The sequence below is a fragment of the Astyanax mexicanus genome, chromosome 11, assembly GCF_023375975.1.
Source record: "Astyanax mexicanus isolate ESR-SI-001 chromosome 11, AstMex3_surface, whole genome shotgun sequence".
Lineage (NCBI taxonomy): Eukaryota > Metazoa > Chordata > Actinopteri > Characiformes > Acestrorhamphidae > Astyanax > Astyanax mexicanus.
This window is the reverse complement of record NC_064418.1, coordinates 10347236-10361524: the sequence shown is the minus strand read 5'-3', so window position 1 is coordinate 10361524 and position 14289 is coordinate 10347236. Positions and strand designations below refer to the sequence as shown.

General features: G+C 39.0%; 3 protein-coding genes across 3 annotated transcripts; 1 reads left to right on the top strand and 2 right to left on the bottom strand.

Moving 5' to 3' along the window:
* Window positions 1–96: 96 nt before the first annotated feature.
* LOC103028198 (uncharacterized protein C13orf42) lies at window positions 97–4281 on the bottom strand. Its single transcript, XM_007260403.4, has 3 exons — window positions 3684–4281; window positions 2252–2396; window positions 97–2001 (listed from the first exon to the last, which is right to left on the bottom strand). The coding sequence occupies exons 1-3, from the start codon at window positions 4083–4085 to the stop codon at window positions 1754–1756; spliced, it is 795 nt and encodes a 264-aa protein (XP_007260465.1). The 5' UTR covers window positions 4086–4281; the 3' UTR covers window positions 97–1753.
* Window positions 4282–6299: 2018 nt separating this feature from the next.
* On the top strand, window positions 6300–10088 carry LOC103028510 (TLR adapter interacting with SLC15A4 on the lysosome). Its single transcript, XM_007260404.4, has 2 exons — window positions 6300–6883; window positions 9023–10088. The coding sequence occupies exon 2, from the start codon at window positions 9024–9026 to the stop codon at window positions 9858–9860; it is 837 nt and encodes a 278-aa protein (XP_007260466.1). The 5' UTR covers window positions 6300–6883; window position 9023; the 3' UTR covers window positions 9861–10088.
* A 603-nt stretch (window positions 10089–10691) lies between these two features.
* Window positions 10692–14240, bottom strand: LOC111194963 (zinc-binding protein A33). The gene is made up of 6 exons (XM_049485026.1): window positions 13350–14240; window positions 12402–12497; window positions 12079–12309; window positions 11590–11612; window positions 11388–11506; window positions 10692–11288 (listed from the first exon to the last, which is right to left on the bottom strand). The coding sequence occupies exons 1-6, from the start codon at window positions 13749–13751 to the stop codon at window positions 10756–10758; spliced, it is 1404 nt and encodes a 467-aa protein (XP_049340983.1). The 5' UTR covers window positions 13752–14240; the 3' UTR covers window positions 10692–10755.
* Between the last annotated feature and the right edge of the window lie 49 nt (window positions 14241–14289).

Below are 14289 nucleotides of genomic sequence, written 5' to 3'. Positions count from 1 at the left end.
ATTTCAGTAATTTAATTTTAAAAATTAAACTCTTAAATTGTATGGATGTATTGCACACAGAGTGATCCATTTCAAGCATTTATTTATTTTAATGTTGATGATTAAGGCTAATAGCTTCTAAAAACCCAAAAGTTGACATAGTAAATTAGAATATTATGTAAGACCAGTTGGTTTTTTTGGCAGTGTGGGCAGGTGCCTGGTCCTGCTGGACAATTACATTTACCACAGTGAAGAGCTATGTCATCAGCTGGTGTTGGTCCACTGTGTTGATATATCAAGTCCAATTTCATAGCACTTCATGCTTCCCTCTGCTTTCAAGCCAAAGTAGATGAAAGTAATCTAATAAAACCATAATAATATATAATAAGTCCTTTACTTTTCTGCTTCTGAATGCATACAGACAATACCATATTATTGACACCACACAACAGCATAGCGAAAATATGGCATACTTTTGAATTGTGGTAGTAGGTTAAAACATCTGGCACCTGCAGGGTGGTATTCTGGGGTTTTCCTAAACTGTCTCGTCAGAAAATATAAACCCTGTTTCCTCTTTTCTGTGAAAAAGAAACTAGCAGGGAACGTGTGACGTGTTCCTGTTAGTGAGCTTTTATTGAAAAACAAAGGTGAGATCATCTCACCACAACATCAACTTGTACACATCATATGTTTAGATAAAACAAAGCCTATCAGACTTGGCGATTATGAATTTGTAGGTTGCTCTCCTGGAAAGAGATAATCCAGCATAGTCCTGAACCTTTCCTCTCCCTGTCTGGGAAACTCACCTATTATGTTTTCAAAGATCAAGCTTGTTTTTTTTGTTTCAAAATTATTCCTCAAACCTAAAAAATGAAGGCACTTTGGTAACTGGAAACATCCGTACTGTACTGAACTCACTAATGGCATGCTGTAATTTAGCCCAGATGATTATTTTGATGATCAAGTATGTACTTTAATTTTCCAAACTGTTTTCCATGGTATGGAACAAGAAAAATGGGTTTACACAAGGACACCAATCCCAATGTATCTCGGTCAGTAGGGAACCCAGTAGACTGCGCCCCGACCAGGTGCTGAGGTTTGATTAGACTGAACATTACCAGGTTTCAGTCATCTGATCCATTTTCAGCAGCAACAAGGGATCCTGGAAATGGCCTGAGGACACTGTTGTGCTTCTCAACCCTTGTCTCAACATCTTGATCGGCTGACTGATTAATCAGATCGTTGACAGATCAGTAGACAAATCTCTACACAAGGTTTGTTATTAGTAAGAGAGAGTCCTGTTACTCGGACTGGAAAACTCTATGAACCAAAGTTGCACAGCTTGGTCATGCCCTGGTGGAGGCACTGAGCGCAGTGCTGTTGAGAGCTGCTGAAACTGAGACTGATCGTGGATAATTGATGAACCTGGGCCAGTGAGGGAGTTCCAGGACCCCAGTATTACATCACAGAGCTCACTTCCATGTTTTTTCCACAATGCACAACTTGGCCGTTGACTGAGCAATATCAGTGACGGTTGCTTCAATCTGTTAAGTAGTGTAATTTTCCCACCATTTCCAATCTCATCTGCCACCAACTGATAGTGGCATATGATAAGACCCTTTGAAATCCCTGAAATCTTCTGTAGAATCGTCCTGTTTCATCTTCTGTACTATTCTATGCTGAAATAAAGGCACGTTCTGTAGAATTCATGTTGATAAAATTCTAACTGGAACTGGCCACGCTCTAGAAAAGCATTTTCTTTTAGTCCCAGTTGCTAATCTTTCTTCTTAAGCTTGGGTTTGAAGCGCAAGGTCTGGAAGGCACTCTCTACCACTTTGGGCAGATGGATGGGGTTTCTCTGCAGACGCCTAGTGCCAGTGGTCCCACCAAACACTTTCTTCCAAGACCCTTGCTCTGAGCTCAGGTCTGCTTGCTTTAGGCGAGATTCGTCCATGGAGATCCTCCGAGGGTCCCTCAAAACCCAGTTAGAGTGGAGATCGTGTTCACACGTACTGGTGGCCACTGTAAAGAAGGCCATAAAATTAATTAGAGACATTTACTTTATTTCAAATGTACTGAATTTTACTGAATTATTGAATTGTCTCTGAAACTGCACAAAATGTAAGTAACTTTCAACATCAAAGGCAAACCCAACATGGTCCCTTATATAGAAGTATAACTATTTTAATAGAGCTCTTTGTAAAAAAAAAAATAAAACAATATGATCTTTATTTCTGAATATAGTATGTTATAAGGATTGTTCATACCATACCTACAAAGTCCACATCTGCATGACCATCATCCACATGGGGTTTTCTGCTGCGCTCAGAGTCACAGCTTGCAATAACTTCATCGAAGAATTGCAGTGTGTCCTCTTCACTGGGTATTGGTGGTGCTGAAGGTTCTGGACTTGAACGCTGTAAGATGTGGATAAAGGTCAAAGAACATCAGTATGATTGCAGAAGGGCAAAGATAACAAATCATTCCTTTTATCTGTTTGCATGACATTTTTTCGATGTGAATCGTGTTTTTATTAGAAGATACAGTCATCGTCAAAAAAATGGTTGCAAATAGAGCTAAACCATGAACAATACATTTTAGTGCATCTCTGCATGGAGTTGAAGAGGTTCCTAATTATGTGCTTCTATAATGTATGCCATACAGCTTAAATATTCACGTAATTCCGACAGAATTTGGGGGGGGGGGGGATTATTAATAGCATATCCATTGCATTACATACATTTTCAATCAGTGATTGGTCTGGTGTTTTGGCTGCTCATGGCATAGTATCAAGTTTCTTGAGACGGCAGCAATATGTGGACAAGTATTGTCATATATTGGACAATGACGTAACTTTGGTTACGTTATGGTAGGAAATTGCACTCCATTACACTAGGCCCTTTGGATGTGTTATTCCTGACAACAAACTTCCACACACAGATTTGTTTGTTGTCTTTACCAAAACAAAAGCGCTGTTTGTTTGATGTTTGTTGTGTCTACCAAGACAAAAGTGGGACTCATCACGGAAGATGACCTGCTGTCATTCTGAGTCACTCCATGACAGTCTGGCATGACTACTACCAAATGTTATTCTTGTCCCAGTTGATTCCTTATGGGTGTAGTCTTTAACAGGCCAGTTACCTAACCCATTGAATAAAGGACTCCCCCTATCACTAGTAATGCCCCCAGCACTAGTAGGGTGAGGACTAGCACATGCTGATATATGTGAAGTCAGCCATAGTTTCCTGGGTAGACAGCATGCTTGGAGGAAAATGCAGATCCCCAGCTAACAGACCTGTGCTGACCAGCAACACACTAGGAGTGATATGGGGGAAACCACTCTCTCTTAGACTCTCAGACTTCTAAGGGCAAGCAGCATGACCTGGAATTTAAACTGAGACAGTGAGAGTACCACTGGACCACTCTAACCCCTTCAATTTTTTGGGGGGATGATGCGTTTATTTAGGTATGCTAAAGGTCACTGTTGATCTAGGACAGGGGTCTTCAACTTCCAACTTCCAAATAAAGAGTTTTATCAAATAAATGCTATGGTGTACTTCTATTTATAATCACTCTAGATCCACTCCAGTGTGGTCACTAAGTCTGCACTTGAAGATCTACCTTCCTGCAGACTTGATTACTGTCTTTCGAGGTCTTTGACTAGAGATAAAAGAGGTGTTAGATTTGGAGAAGTAGGAACTTACCTGGACATTTCTGTGCTGTGGTTGCCGTGGTGGAGGTGGTGCAGGCTTCTTCTTGGCAGAGACAGTCTCTTGACGTTCTGCATGTTTGAGGTCACTGATGCTCTTCGTGTACTGTCGTCGGAGTGCCACCAGTTCCTGTAGATACTCCAGACAGTTCTGGTTCTGAGAGTAAAGCCATACCCTGTCCTCTCGGCTGTGGTAGTAATACAGAGCTGTGCTGGACTCCACACTGACCGCACTAACACTCCTCTTCAGGGTCGAGTCCTGTCGTACACCACTCTTCTCCCCAACCACGAGCATGGATGTGCTGCGCACCAACTTTACAGTGCAGGCGTTGTGGTAGTCCTCCCGTAACCGGTGCCCATGGTTGGGGCGGAAAGCGGCATTGATCTTCTTGAACATCACGGCAAACAAAGCAACCAGGTCCTTGGTGTACAATCAGTATGATACCTATTCAAACAAATCTGCTGATCTACATCCATACCCTCGTTGAGTAACCTTGATGGACACCACAACTTGCGAAGAATTTACATACCTGTAACATGTGGATTTGGGCTCAAATTTGGATCAAACTCACTGTCCATTGTGCTGAAGTGATGCACATGTGCTCTGTGTGTTTCGCTTGACGTATTCTGTAGACATAGCAACCAGGTCTGTAACCCAAACCCAGGCTTTAATAATGGATCGACACAAACCGTATTAAGCTACACACAATTAAATAGAATTTGTTGGATCTGAGAGCAGCTGATGGCCAATAGAAATGATTTGAGTGTTGGCAGAATTACAATTATTTCAGAGGTTTGTAAGTTTTTGGGACCTTTGTTAATGTTCATCAGCTATGGTTTATCTCAAGCCTCAAATATAGAGAGCAGCTTCTTACCATATGCTTTTGTCCAGAAGCTGAATGTGACACCCGAGTCTGCTCACCTGCTGTTGGCTAATGTTTCCCCTCAAGTAGTGTTTCAAAGTCTAATCTGAAGACCACATTGACCAGAGAGAGGAAGGTTTATTAAAACAAACCTCCAAAAAGTCAGATTTTTTTTGTCCCCTCATTAAAACATACAGCTTAGTGAGCAATTACTAAAATGGCCATTTGCTGATATATTCAGGAAACCATAATTAACTATAATGTTTTAGTTTATTTTTTATATTTCTTAATACTATTATATTATTCTTTTACATTGTATTGAGAGTATAAAAAAAATGAATCGGATATATTTTAATGCAGTTGCTTGAGGGAAAGATGGTAGTAGTTCCATTTTAAGATGTTAATACCTAGAGGAAATGCCTAATAATTTTAACTCTCCAGCACATATGCATATATCAAAAGATAGAACATAATAATAATAATAATAATAATAATAATAATAATAATAATAATAATAAAAAACATAAAGATGGTGCTCCAGCTAAAGCTGATACAGGTTCATGTAGACTGTAGTTAGGGTGGATTTATATTCCATTGCTTTGGTAACAGAAGAAAGGGGACACGATAAATTGCATCAGGTGCTGCCAAACAGTTGATATGGCATCTCTGGTGGTTCCTGTGTCATTACAGGGTGATGCTTTTTTGCTAGGTGCTTATCTGATATCTCTGGTTATTGGTTAGGTGTTATGTTAAGGTAATTGTTATGTTATCTCAGAGGTTGCTTGGGTATCAATTGATGGTTGTTATGTGGTTGTTAAGTTGCTGCTAAACAGTTTCAGTGTCATCACTGGTGGTTGCTATGACATACCTATATGGTCAGCAAGGTGCAAAGAAACAGTTGCTATGCCAACTTTTGTAATTGCTAGATGGTTGGCAAGTGCTGATAACAAAATGTACCATCTCTAATGGTAGCTGTGATGGGATAAAGTGGTTGCTGGGTGGTTAAGAGCTGCTTCAGATCTAAAATGTTGTAATATTAACAGCATTGAGGTTTTCATGCTCCTACATTTGGAAAATTGTAGAGAGTAAAGAGTGTACAGAGTTTTTTATGGAGAAGCTCCATAAAAGTTGCATGAGGGGTGAGAATAAACGTCTGGCTTTAGGTTGGTGACCTACACTAAAGAGTTAAAAATGAACTCTGAACACCAGATAACAACATTTAAAACTAGGGACGTTTCCACTTTGGGGTGGTTAATGAGACAGTAGCAGGTGCAGCAAAGCGGGGGGGGGGGGGGGGTTGTCTAATACTGAATAACCTGTTATTTGGTTTCCAGTGAAACTAAAATTAATATCTTCCTCTTTTCACATAGATGATTGGTGTGTATCATGTGTGTGTATAACAGGTGTGGATTCACTAAATAGCATACTTTCAATCCACATCCACGTCCAGTACATGTCCAAAAGTATCCAGACACCTTTTTGTATGATTGATACAGTACACCCATCATTGCTGATATTAGTGCAATTTCAAAAAATCAGAAAATCAAGAAAAATCAGCCAAACCAGCCAAACAATAGCCAAATAGAGTTAGCCAAATAGAGTGGTTTGGCTGATTTTTCTGATGGACAACAGGTTTCAATTAGTGTTATATATATATATATATATATATATATATATATATATATAAATAAATCGGCAACTCAGACATTAGGGCATGTCAGCATTATAGAAAGAGTGAGGCCAAGTAATACACACTCATTATTATTAATTATTTGTTCTTTAAAATAAAAATGAGTTCGATTTATTTTTATATAGATTTTATATTAGGATAGTAGTGTTTTATTTTGTGTGCATTACAGACAAAAAAAAACAGCCTTTTTATATTACATCCCTGGAACATAATTTAGGTCTAAACGGGTTAAGTGCATGCAATAGATTTGGGACAGGTTGGTGTGCAGAACGAATTATCCTAAATCATATTATGCTGGACCTCACTGATGCTCTAGTAGGGCTGAATGCTTTAAAATCCACACAGCAATAGTGTAAAACATTCCCAGAGAGAAGGTGCTGTTACCGCATAAAAAGACACAAACACCCTCTTAATTTGAACCCAAGCTCTAAAATACTGGGTATAGTACAGAATGCTGTGCCACAATGGCATGCCATATGGTGTCATTATATCCTTTGCTATGCTTTCACTTCCTCATTCAGAGCAGCTTTAAACACGGGGAGAGTAAACGCTCCTCTGACTTTATCTCTCAGCTCGTTGACACAGAGCTATCAGAAGGCAGTTCTTCACATCATTACTTCAACTGAGAATCTGGACCAGGAGGTGAGCTTCACTGATTAAATTTTGACCGTAAAAAAGACATTCACTTTGGATTACTAAGTGCAAGAATAATAATAGTAACAATTGCAGCCTTAAATTATTGTTTCATTGGGAGGAAGGATTTTAAGTTCAGTAGATGACTTTTAATTGACTATTCTTTAGTTGTGTGTTTGCAAAAATACCAGATATCAAAAGAAATAACATAATGATTAAAAGCATACAAAGGCTATTATAGACTGCTCCATCTAAAGCTAATGTAGTTACAATGGATTTAAATCACACTGCTTTGGTTACAGAAGACAGAGGACACCAATGATTTTTGGATCAGTTTGTATTCTGTATGTAATTTAAACAGATAAAATAATAAATACATTTTATAGAGCATCTTAAAATTATGAATAATTTGAATAAAATGAATAAACCACCAATAAAAAGTGAAGCTTTGTTAAGCTTGTTAATGTTGATGTAAAAACAGAGATTTATTTGCATGTGCAATGCTATGCCCCTATCGCTAGCACTGTTAGCCTGTTGGGAGCATCGTCTAAATGTTCTGTATTTTGGAATGCTGGAGTGAATGGAGGTGGGCTATTCAACAAAAGATCGTACTCATGATTATGTTTCACTAAACCCAAAGTTAATTTCACACCAGATTTCTCCTTTAAGAAGAACAAGTGTGAGAGAACATAGAGTTAAGAGTCTGGTACAGTCTTGTGTTAGGACTGTTACTGGTGTGGACTAATGTTCTTGTCTCTCACAGGCTAACCTACACATAGCCCACTCCCAATTTTGCCCCCCCTCCACTCAAAATCAAGCTATATTTATTAGTTTGTTTGCATAGGATAGGTTGCTGCTGTTGTAATGTATGGGCTTGTAGATCTTTTACATCTTCTCAGCAAAATTGATTAACTGTTTACAGCTGAAATAAATAAATATTTGAATTACCCTTTATTGTAGAGGTATCACCTCACGTAAAAGTATTCTCAATTATTAAAAAGATGTGGTATTATTCCTGTCCAAGGTCTCCATCGAGCTGTCTTTTTATCTGATACATCATGTGAGTGTCATGGTGGGTTTAGAGCCTCACAAGGTGGAAAAAACACCTAAACTGGGTACAATTTGATCACACCTCTTTCAAGGGAAGCCAATTTGCCTACCATGCATGCTTTGGGAAGTAGAATTCAGAGAGCTGAATTGTGGCTCTCAACACATGCTTATTGTCCAATGAAAAACAAGTATTTCTATTTTTGCTTATTTTTAGTTTACTACATAATTAAAACACACAATCTGTCCCTTGCACTGTGTGAACATTTTTTGATAAATCGACCAGTAGAATTATTTACAACTTACCAAAAATAAACTCTTTTTATTGAATTCCATTGAAGGTAAAACAAAAAGGTTTTATCTCTCTCCTGTATTTGTGTTTTTGATACATGCTTTTCATTGGACAGCGATGATATTCTGTATCTGTAATCTGTATTATTTTAGTTAACCTGTACTTCCACTTAAACACAACCTCATACAACAGACACTTGTTTAAAAAAATCTTTGTATTTTTGCATAAATATTAAGAATTGTTTTTAAGGACAAGTTTACAAAAAGTAGTTGCAGATGTTTTTCACGTGCTTCTGTGAGATTATTGGCTGTTTTGTAATTAAAAATGTTTTTTTTATATTATCTTTAGCTACCCAAGTGTATGTAAACATATTTGTAAAAATAACAGATTGCAAAAATCTGATTTTCTGCTGTTCTCATATCATTGGCTGAATGTGAACACGCAACGTGTGGCATTTCTGAGGTGTTACTGCCCCCTACTGGAACACTTTGGAAAATGATTGAAAAAAATATTTGATTCTCTTTTAAATGTACAATTAAAGTTTTTTTTTTTTGCCCCGAGTTCATTAACAAACTTTTTGGAAGTTTCTCCTCTACATGGGCATTTCCCAAACTTTCCATTCTGTCTTTGTTGTTTAGCAGCTGGGACTTCTCTGACCAAACTCTGACCAGTTCTTCTTTCTTTGTCTGCTTTTATCAAAGGATCTGCATTAGCAGTTCAAATTAGACATTCAAATAGTAGGTCACAGTAATAAGTCATACATTTGTTTACATTAATGTTGTTACTAATAGATTTTTTTTTTTATCAAGGATGCTGTGTGAAAGCAGTCTGTGGCGCATTGCGTTTTGTGCAGACTCTGAATGTGTGGACCCTGCAGCTGGCTTTCCAGCAGCATCTGCGCAATCTAAAGCACTGACTTCACCCCTGTCGGCCCAAATGCTGCCTCCAGTCCGTTCATCCTCGAGGAAGAACAGCATCAGCTCCTCTGAAGAGAGCCAGTCACAGCAGGGTGACTCTCAGAGTTCTTCTCCACTAGACTGGCGGCGGCTCTCTCCAGGCGTAGGCATTCCCGGGAGAGGAGAATCCTCAGGAGCTGAAGCTTTCCTGGTGCCCTCCAGCTGCCACAGCATCTGCCAGCACTACAGTGATCTGCACATCGCAGGGGGCCAGGTGCTGCCTCTCAGTCCCAGTGCTGGAGATCCAGAGGGCAGCGACTTGCAGGACCTCCATCCTGGACCCTTCCTGCTATCCAGAGACGTTCCTCCTCCCTCTTTGCTTCCACCTCTCCAGGACCCTGAACCGAAAACCTCCAGATGGAGGGAAGGCAGTGGACGGGATCGTTCCTCTCTGTTGCAGGATGGTCGTCCACTCTCTAACTCCCAGTTGAACAGCTACCTGGAGCAGAAGCTTTTGGAGCTATACAAAGAGTACCTGACTGACGGCCCTGCTGGGCAACGGCCCCTCATGGCCTCAGAGATTCTGCAGAGCAGCCTGGGGCAGATCACACTGCAGCTGAGTCGAGAACAGAAGCTGGAGGCAACACGGGCCAAAGACATGCTGTTGAGTTTTGTGCTGAGAGCCACCGGCAACTCGCAGTCCAGCCAGATCAGCACCCCACAGCTGCAGATCTCCTCCCAGACAAAGTGAAAGATGTGGGAAGAAGTAAAAGGGAAACTCTTGGAAAAAGACACTGTTGTTCAATGTGCAATCTCCGTTTTTTGCCTGTTTTTAGTTTTCTGCATTGTTTGAACCCTGTAGCTGATTCATCCACTGTGCAGATAACTTCTGATAAATAAACCAATATACAGTAGTTCCTTAAAAATTACTTGGATAAACTTTTATTTTACATTAGCTTTCATTAAAAGTTTAGAACAATTTTGCATTTTCCTGTAAAGTCACCATTTTAGGCATACATGTCCAATACATTTTCACTGGACAGAGATGATATGTATATTGCTTTAATTTAAACTGTCATAAGATTTTTAAAAAATGTTTGTATATTTTCAAATTTGCTGTTTAAATTTACTGACTTCGTATTTGTTAATGCATCTCTTCTGGTACTACTCGATTTAAGTGCAGAATTGTCATTTTACCACATGACCACAGTCATGAATGACATAAAATCAAATTGTACAGAAAGGATTTTACTAAGTTTGTTGGTATGAGATAAAGAGAGGGCAATGGTGTCTCCAAAGCTCTGTTTTAGGCAATGCACTGTTTTACTTTTACAAAAAAAATATGGTTAAAAATAAAGGTGTAGTGTTTTCTTTTAGCTTAATTTTATTCTGCAACCAAAAACTACTGTTAAAATCTGGATCTTGGTGTAAATCTGGATTCTTTTTTGCTGATTCATTTATTAGGGCTAGAACAGTTTGTGGAAGTTGGCCAAATATCTTTTATTTATACAGCATATTAAACAGCATGAATGTAATTATGATAAGTGTTTGTAAATCTAGCGCATAGCACTGAATAGAAGTACAAATACATATTTTTTGTGTTAATTCACACACACACACATAGAATCAACTCTTACTCAACAAAATCACTGATCCACTGATATACTCAACTTAACTGGACTGATAGAAAGAGGACAGTTGGTATAAGTACAAAACAATGCAAACACTCTCTCAGTGAATGTGTGTGTGATGGTGTGTAAGTGTGTGTTGGTGAGAGAATCAGAAAATGAGAGTTTTCCTCCGACCCAGTCCAGCTGAACTCTGACCCTCTGCACTTTCTGTGATACTGAGAACAGAGCGGCTGCCTGTGGTGCAGAACGGGCTTTATATGTCCCACTGTTGTACCACACAAACCACACTCCACTCCTGGATGTTATATCCCCCTTCCTCTCAGCAGATTCTGCCATCACTCCCAGTAACCAGTCCATATTGTCACCAACTTCAACATCCCAGCAGCGTGTCCCTGAGTTAAAGCCCTCAGAACCCACAACACAGAAAGTATCAAATCTCTCTGGATTATCAGGAAGCTGCTGTTTCTCAGAAGTGAATCTCATACTGGTCAGGTCATCAGAGAGGATGAGTTCAGGATGAGCAGTGTTGGGGTCCAGAGTAACAGGAGCTAAAGGACACATTTGATTAAAATGCACATTTTTTTTTATTCACTGAGATAAATGAATAAAGTTTGTATTCTGCTGCAGAAAAAGAAAATGAAACTTACTAAACTGAACAACCTCCTGCATCTTCTTCCAGACTGTGAACTTCAGGTTGGCCAGATGTTTCCCCACATTGAGCAGAGCTCCTGAAGGCCTCTCTGGATCCTGCAGTGTACACTGAGTTCTGGAAGAAAATTCTGAACTTAACAGTGCTGTTGCTTTGAATTCAGAAACACAGAAAGAGAGAGAGAGAGAGACAGCGCTCACCTTTTCACTGTGGACTTGTCCTTCTGTAAAATAAATAGAGAAATAAGTTATATAATTATACTTCTCTGTAAAACAATCTAAACATCATTTTCATATAATGTAATATTAGAGGATATCACCCCTTTACACTTTTATAAATGTGTTTAAAAAAGAGCTGCATGAGTGTGAAGAATCATTTGAAGGAGTTTCATTATGAAAGGTGTGTGGCAGCTTGTGAAGTGATGTGATGAGAGGTTTCGGTGCTTTGTCTGTTAACTGTAATCCTCCATATCACTTCACAAGAATTAACACGAGAGATCTATAGAAAATCTTCACAAATCAAACTCTGCATACAGTGAGAACATTTTCACACACTCTGATTGTGTCATAAAAAAGAGACTTAAAAGTCAACAGTTCCTCTGTTTGACTTTCCTCAATAATGACTTTCTGAAGCACTGCAATGTTCAGAAATCAGCCTGATTTAATTCAATCTGAATGAAAGTTCCTCACTTGCAGGATTAAAACATCTTCAGCTCCCATCTCCTCCTCTATGCCTCTGATTGTGTCTGAAAGTGTTGATATCTCTTTGCTCATCTTTTCAATCATTTCCTTCATCATCTGACTCTTCTGCTCCTCTTCCTTTCTCAGTGCAGCTATGCGGACAGCCTCTTCATCTCGTAGGAACTGGTGAAGCTTCTCAAAGTCCTTTTTAATTTGCTTCTCTGTGTGTCTGGCCTGAGCCTGGAAGAAAGAAGTTAGTCAAATAAAGTATGATTGATCATGTGAGAATAAAGTCTCAGAATCATGATTTTAGAAGATCTTCTCTTTCTAACCTTTATGTGTTCTGCAGTCTGATCCCAGTTCAGTTTACACTCTTTAAAGATCTCCAGTTTCTCCTTTAGGGACTTCAGAGTAGTTCTGAGTTCCTCCTGAAATAAATCATACTTTTTCGTGAGCAGTGATGGGAGTAACGGCGTTGAAATAATAATAATACTTTTTTCAGCAACGAGGAATCTAACTAATTACTCTGACTGTCACTATAACGCCGTTACCATTTCCGACCCCCTTTACTGCACATTACTTTAGCCGCTCAATGAACTAGTGAACAAGTGTGTGTGTGTGAGTCACAAGGGTGCGGAGGTTGAGACCAGGGTTTCTCTAGGGGTCCGTAGAACGATATTTTATGTCCCGCTACTTGAAATCAAATTTTAGTGTTAGTGCAGCGAGCCCGCAAGAAAGACGCATCCTCTTACCATCCCCCAGCACAACACATCCCATTCATTTCAATAGAGAGAGCCGTTGCATGAGCGCAGCTCTGCCCTCATACACACAGAACAGCTGCCTTTCAACCACGGAGGAGAAGCTGAAAACGGATTTATAGAACTATAGATCACAGTGAGGTTGATTAAAAACCTTAAACTTATGATTGACTACACCTGTTGCGTGATTTGAATAAAAAAAAGTCACGGATACGCCCACACGGCGATCCTAGTATAGTAACGCAATGGTTACTTTTACTGGTAACTAGTTACTTTTATAGTGGAGTAACTCAGTTAGTAACGTTTTTGGAGACGTAACTAGTAACTATAACTAATTACTTTAATTAACGTGCCCAACACTGTTCGTGAGAGATAAGATAAAGACAGATACAAACACTGATATTACTGTCATTTGATCCACAGCTGAAAGCAGGTTATAAATAAAGTAAAATGTTGGAGAAAGTTTTTATCAGTTCTGTTTAGAAAAATTTCTGAATTTCTGACAAACTATGATCCTCCTACCTTACAGTCCAGTGCTGCTTCCTGAAGGGGGAGAAATTTGTGGTTGGTGTGTATTTTCGAATCTCGACACACCAAACACACAAGCTGCTGATCCTCCAGACAGTAGAGTCTGAGTTTTTCACTGTGCAGACTGCAGAGTGTTTCAGATCCTGCTGAAGATCTCTGAATTCTCTCCTGTAAGAAGGTCTCACACAGGTTCTTTAAAACAAGGTTTGGTGGAGGATATTCCATTGAAGATCTTCTCCTACAAACTGGACATGCTCTGGATCTTTTGATCTCCCAGAACTTATTCAGACACTCTTTACACACACTGTGGCTACAGAGCAGAAGAACAGGATCCTTGAAAATGTCATAGCAAACAGGACAGGAGAAATCCTCCTCTGAGAAAGATCTGGAAGCCATTATCTTTCCCTGCAGCTATGTCATCTTTTTTTTCATCTTTGCATTTTCTGCCTGATGTTATAAAAGTGATTTAATTATCTACTGATACTTACAGAAATTAGATTCACCTGACAAATGAGTCGATTCACACTCTTATGAATTTATTTAGGCCAACATAAAAATCAGATACACATAAAAAATAGGTAAAAGTAAAGATTTATAATTTTTTTTAATAGAATAGATTTTTGGTATGTTAAAAGTACTCTGGCTGTATAAGGGAGGATGGTGTCTTCATCATTCCCTCTTTGGGTTAAAATGCAGATCCTACATTATGGAACTATGTGGTGCTGAACAAGACCAGAACTGTGTAACATTTACAGCCAATATTTATATATTTTACATGTGTGTAAAATTCTGTAATATTACTTATTGCTTTATTCACTTTAGATATCACTTCTGTATCCCTTAACATTTCAAACTAATACATGTGTACAACTGTCCATGAGGTGGTGCGCAAAGCATGTTTAGTAATAACTTCAGTAAAACGTGAATTACACTG